Source organism: Neophocaena asiaeorientalis, unplaced genomic scaffold, assembly GCF_003031525.2.
Source record: "Neophocaena asiaeorientalis asiaeorientalis breed wild unplaced genomic scaffold, Neophocaena_asiaeorientalis_V1.1 scaffold114, whole genome shotgun sequence".
NCBI lineage: Eukaryota > Metazoa > Chordata > Mammalia > Artiodactyla > Phocoenidae > Neophocaena > Neophocaena asiaeorientalis.
Window position 1 is genome coordinate 4,629,156 of NW_020173116.1, and position 6,014 is coordinate 4,635,169.

Sequence of the window (6,014 nt, forward strand, 5' to 3'; positions counted from 1 at the left end):
ACTACATGATAAAAAAATATATGTGTGGAGGGATAAACAAATTAAGAAGAAGCAGCAGCAGCCTTGGCGAAAAAAAGAAATTACGCCTCAAAAGGGGATTTAAAGAAGTTTTTAGAAGAATTTAAGCAACTTTACAGAATAAAAGAAACTAGTGAAAAAAAAAAAATTAGAACAGGCAGAGTCGACACAGGAGTCTGACCCAACGCCCTTTGCACAGCAACACAAAGAACTTAGAAGCCAATAAAATAAGATAAAGCACCCTATTACCTTTCTAAGGGTGAAGAACTCCACCTGTAGGAGCCCTCGTTTCTAGATGTAGAGAACCTAGCACAACATCTACGCTCCGTGGATCACGTGGGAGCCTAAATTCTGGAAAATGGGGACAAAGCTGGGAGGCCTTGTCTGTTTGGGTGGCTGTCTGGCGCCCCCTTGTGTTCAGTGTCTGGACCCAAAAGAGCCGAAAAGCAGCACGGATGGAGTGTCAAATGGCTGAGCTATTTTCCACCGACAGCCTGTGGCCAGTGAGAAGCCAGAGGAGCGGTCTCAGGAGTGGACGCAGCCCCCTCCGCTGACCATCTGGGATGTGTTCCCAGCCCTGGTGGAAGCACACTTGCTGGGACAAGCTGCCTAGAACGGGACAGGTGGAAGCAGTGCCCAAGGTCACCCAACTGTCTCCACCAGGGAGATGGATCATTGTGTCCCTCCTGCTGGGTGTTTGGCCAGCGGGCTTTTCCTCTGGACTTAGTGCCCAGGCCAGAGGCGCTTATAGACTCTTTTTTTAAAAAGCAACAAAAAAACAGATATTCACTGCTCTGCTGAAAACAGCTTGGGCCCCTGAGGAGACATTGCAGGGGCAGTTTTGAACGTGCTACGTCAGTGGGCCGTAATGGGCACGGGGTGCCTAGCAGAGGTACATCCCACCCTCGGCCGTAAATAGCCCTTAACGGGCTGACGCAGAAAGCCTGGCATTGGCTCTTCCTCCTGCCCTGCCCGCTCCCCCTGACTCCCACCCCAGGGGCTCTGCCATTCCAGATCACCAAATCATGCCCCTGGTGTGAAAAGATGCCCTCGGCTCCCGGGCAGTGGCACCTCCAGTGTGGAACTGCACAGCTGGTGCCAAGCTTCCTGGGTCAGTTCTGGCCATAGAGTGGGGCTCACCCAGCAGCTCTGATGGGAGCCTTAATCCCTGGTTAGATCCTGGCTCTCCCTCATATAAACTGAGTCAAATCAATTGTCACTGAAAATCTCTAAGCCCCAGTCTCCTCATTGGCAAAAGGAAGATCTCAGGCCTGAAGTTAGCCCAACCTGTATCTAGGGATTTTAGAGAGTTAAGTATGTTGATAAATCGAACAGACACCTTCTTGCCTCTAAGCCTTTGCACATGCTGTTCCCACTGCCTGGAACAGTTTTCCTCCTCATGTCCTTCTGTAGTCTGACGTCTCTTTATCTTCAGTCTCCACTTAGACTTCTTCAGAAACCCATCTATGGTCCCCTGAGCCTGAGCTTGGTCCCCTCCAGGGGTTCCCATAACCCCCTGCATGTCCCCGGTCCCAGCGGTGACCATGTGGTATGGTCATTGGCCGGTCTAGATCCTCACTTGAACCCTATGAGCCCAGAGCAGGGATCACATCTGCATTATTCACCTCGACACCTGCAGGGCCTGGTGCAGCGTTTGGCATGTAGTACGCGCTCAATAAATATGTGTTGAATAGGTGGATGGGCTGAGAATGAAACACAGGCTGGGGCCAGAGGGTAGAGGCCGAGTCAGGAAGGCAGCTAACGAGAAAGGCGCACATCACAGCGTGTCCACGTTCTGCACCACTGCCCACAGCCCGACATGTCAGTCCTGGAAGCCCTGGAAGCCCTGGAACGTGGGCCAGTGAGGTCTCTGCCGTTGCCCTTTCAGTGCCCCTAGCAGAGCTCGGGCCATTCAGGCCGGGAACCCACGGGCAGGGCCCGCTCTGTCCATGCTCAACCAGAGAAGCTCTCCTTTTATTTAAGTTTTGTGTCTGTGTTTCTCAACGTGATTGTGCTTAAAAATCCGGCCCTCTGGTTCAAAAGAAGAACGAGAATGAGAAACTGAAATACCACTGATTTCATCCTACGCCCTCATTTTATAGATGAGGAACAGAGACACAGAGAGGACAGGGGGATTTTCCCCAAGGTCACACAGCTCAGTATCAGAGTAGGAAAAGCCTGAATCCTCAACTCTTTAGATACGTTCTAGAGGGAGGGAGGGAGGTGTTGGGGTTGTTATTTGGAGTGAGGTGCTGAGGGTCTGAGAGGAGACCCCCCAAAAGGTCCCCAAAGTGGGATGTCCCCCCCTCTGTGGCATCATACGTGCCCCTCACCCCGCCAACCCGACCTAGCCCTCCTCAGAGGTGGGAAGCAGGACGGGGTGCAGCGGGAACACCAGAGGGGGTGCCCAACGGTGGGAGTTCAAGTTCAGGGGCTCTCAACATCCAATGTCCACACGCAGGCCGATTCTCTGCCCGGTGGCCCTGACAACTGTCCCCCGGACTACTGTGTTTCAGGCCACGGAGGGCTGAACCAGCTGGGAGGGGCCTTTGTGAACGGCAGACCCCTGCCCGAAGTGGTGCGCCAGCGCATCGTGGACCTGGCCCACCAGGGCGTGAGGCCCTGCGACATCTCCCGCCAGCTCCGAGTCAGCCATGGCTGTGTCAGCAAGATCCTCGGCAGGTAAGCACGAAATTCACCCCTCACCACCCTCCCTTTCAGGGACTCGTGGGGTGTCCTGCTTGGGCCCCTCAACAGGACCTGAACAGGATGTGATGGTGCTTCTGGGCTTCCCCCATCTGCTGCCTTCTGTGGTTTCCTGCCCTTCCTTCCTCATTTGTCCATTTCTCCTTCATTTCATTTCTCCCTCCCCCGTGGTCTCCTTTGCCCCATGTCCCATTTTCTATAGACTTCTTTGTTCCTAAAGCAGAAGAATCTTCCCCAAAGGCCCTCCCCCTGCTGAGACCAAGGGAAGGGAGCCACTGGGGAGGGGACACACGATCAGAGTCGACTCCCGAGGTCTAACCCCAGCTTGAGGGACGCCTGAGTTTGTGTGTTTCTCAAACCGTAACTCCCAGAGTACCTGCCACAGAAGCACCGGGGTTGCTTGAGGAAATGCAGATCCCTAAGCCCCAGGCCAGGCCTACAGCAGCCTCTCTGGGAGCCAGGCCCGGACGCTGTGATTTTTATGAGATGACCAGGTGACACGGACACTAACTCTAGAGCAGCAGTTCACAGCCCTGGCCGCACGGTAGAGTCACCTGGGGAATCTTAATCTGAAAAAGAAATTGATGTCTAAGCCCCAGCCCACCCCAGTTAAGGCAGAACTTTCGGGGAATGAGTCCAAGTTTCGGTATAGTGTTAAGCCCTCCTCGAGTGATTCTAATTTCCTGCAACCAGAGTTAAGAACTGCTAACCCTGGGCTTCCCTGGTGGCTCAGTGGTTGAGAGTCCGCCTGCCGATGCAGGGGACACGGGTTCGTGCCCCGGTCCGGGAAGATCCCGCATGCCGCGGAGCGGCTGGGCCCGTGAGCCGTGGCCGCTGAGCCTGCGCGTCCGGAGCCTGTGCTCCGCAATGGGAGAGGCCACAACAGTGAGAGGCCCGCGTACCGCAAAAAAAAAAAAAAAAGAACTGCTAATCCAAAGGTTCAGGAGGGACCGGAAGCAGCGAAGCTCTGGACCGACGCAGCCGCGTAGTCCAGTCTGGAGGGCCACTTCGGGTGGGAAGTGCCCACACGTGGGGGATTCGGAGCTTCGTGTCAGCGCGGTGTAACCGTCTCCCTTACCCAACCTGTAAGTGGATTCAGGAGGAGTTCTGGTTCAAAAAGACCAAAGCCTGATCTGTAATTGAACGTGGAAAGCCCTGCTTTCCTAGCCGAAGTTGTCAGGGAAGAGCGTGGTCCCACGCTGGGGTCAGGAGATGCGTTCCCAGGATGGGCTGCAGTATCCCTCGAAGGGGATGAGTGCAGGAGGGTGGTGACACATAAAGGGAGTTTTTTGTTTTGTTTTGTTTTTAAAGAAGATGTTGGGGGTAGGAGTTTATTAATTAATTTATTTTTGCTGTGTTGCGTCTTCGTTTCTGTGCGAGGGCTTTCTCTAGTGGGGGCGAGCGGGGGCCACTCTTCATCGCGGTGCGCGGGCCTCTCACTATCGCAGCCTCTCTTGTTGCGGAGCACAGGCTCCAGGCGCGCAGGCTCAGTAGTTGTGGCTCACGGGCCCATTTGCTCCGCGGCATGTGGGATCCTCCCAGACCAGGGCTCGAACATGTGTCCCCTGCAAAAGCAGGGAGATTCTCAACCACTGCACCCCCAGGGAAGCCCATAAAGGGAGTGTTAAAGAGACAGATTTTATTTCATGGCAGAAGAGACCAGAGTTTCCCCAAGGAGGGGAGGCAGGCTATCCTGCTGAGGGATGCGGGGAAGGGGAGTGGAGACCCTGGGAGAATAGGCTCAGCTTCAGGGAGCTGGACGTGGCCAGGGCTCCAGGCCAGACTGGGGTTCCAGAGTCCATGAGCAGCAGCTTCAACTTGAACTGTGTAACCTGGTGGGAAACCAGTGGCTGGGGATATGGGGTGGGGTGGAGGGGTGGAGGGGTTTTATGGAGAACAAAGGTGAAACCAGCATGACAGGGCAGAGGGCCCAATGACCCCCGCTGGCTTCCTGGGGAGGGAGGGGTAAAACCAGGATGGCCAAGGAGAACAGTAAGTCCTGCTTCAGCCAAGAACAGCTGGACAGAGCAAACCGCCGCTGGGAACCTGTATGTACCCGCAGTGCACATTCGTCAAAGTGCCCTTTCTAAGAAGGGAGGTGTTCTGTGCCCCGTAAGGTGGCTCTCGCAGGTGCTCAGACGCAGGAGACTGGCCAGAGGGACGACGGGAAAGAGAGGAGCCAGGTATCCCTGGGCGAGGTCTATTGAAGAGAGTTCTGGTTTGGCAGCAGCAGAAACCTACCCATGCAAGGGAAACAAGCAGTGCCGGGAACATCGTGTCGGAGGCCGGCCCTGGGGGCACGATTCAACCCCCCGGCCCCTCCCCAGAAGCCTCTGGCTCAGTTCCTGCCCGAAGACCCCACCTGCTTACTGGGTACTTCTTTGGGGTTCTCTATTGGAGTAGGTACTACGAGACTGGCAGCATCCGGCCTGGAGTGATAGGGGGCTCGAAGCCCAAGGTGGCCACCCCCAAGGTGGTGGAGAAGATCGGGGACTACAAACGGCAGAACCCGACCATGTTTGCCTGGGAGATCCGAGACCGGCTCCTGGCCGAGGGCGTCTGTGACAATGACACTGTGCCCAGTGTCAGCTCCATCAACAGGTGAGAGGGACACTGCAGCCAGGGGCCGGGGAACCCGGGCTTTGGGGGAATCGTGACGGAGACCTGGCTTGAGTGGAACGGAGCCTGGGAAGGGGCCGCATGCTGAAGAGTCAGGCCAGAAGTGCCCCGGGTCCAGGCCAGGCACCACCCCCTCCAGCTTCCTCACTGCCATGGGGCATCCCCACCCTCACCCCTCTCCTCACCGCACCGCCCTCTCACCCCGTCCCCAACCCAGACTGTACCCACTGCAGTCTCCTTCCCCACACACCACATGCGCTTTCATTCAATAAAAGAAACTTCCTCTTGCATTGATCCTTTCTTTGGCGAGGCACAGGACCCCCTAACTGGGCCCTCATCCAAACACACACTCATTAGTCATCAATCATTCACCACCTCAATCAATCATTCATTCACACATAAGTCACTCACGTGTAGGCCCTGGGGACACACAATCCTTGCCCATGTGGTGCTTACAGTCCAGTGGGAAAACACACTAATTGAGTCCTAATCAAGTGCCCATGCAAACAGCTGTAAGAAAAGCAGCTCTAAGTTTGGCTAAGGAGAGAAATGTGAGGGTGTTGAGCTGGCAGAGGGTGACTTTGTTTAGGGAGGTTCTGAAAAGATGCCTGGAGTAAGAAATAACTAATAAGAGTTAACTAGGTGAAAGGCTGGGGGGGGGGGGGGGGGGG

At 55.3% G+C, this 6,014-nt stretch overlaps 1 protein-coding gene across 4 annotated transcripts in view; it reads left to right on the plus strand.

The window, feature by feature from the left end:
• The window catches only part of PAX8 (paired box 8), a 56,391-nt gene that overhangs the window by 27,345 nt on the left and 23,032 nt on the right, over positions 1-6,014 (plus strand). For 3 of the 4 annotated variants that reach the window (XM_024743733.1, XM_024743734.1, XM_024743735.1), the window contains exons 3-4: positions 2,535-2,700; positions 5,128-5,325. In XM_024743733.1, the coding sequence (XP_024599501.1) occupies positions 2,535-2,700; positions 5,128-5,325 (364 nt within the window). Of the gene's footprint in view, positions 1-2,534; positions 2,701-5,124; positions 5,326-6,014 lie in introns of all 4 variants that reach the window. The other variant, XM_024743732.1, reaches the window with a different exon arrangement.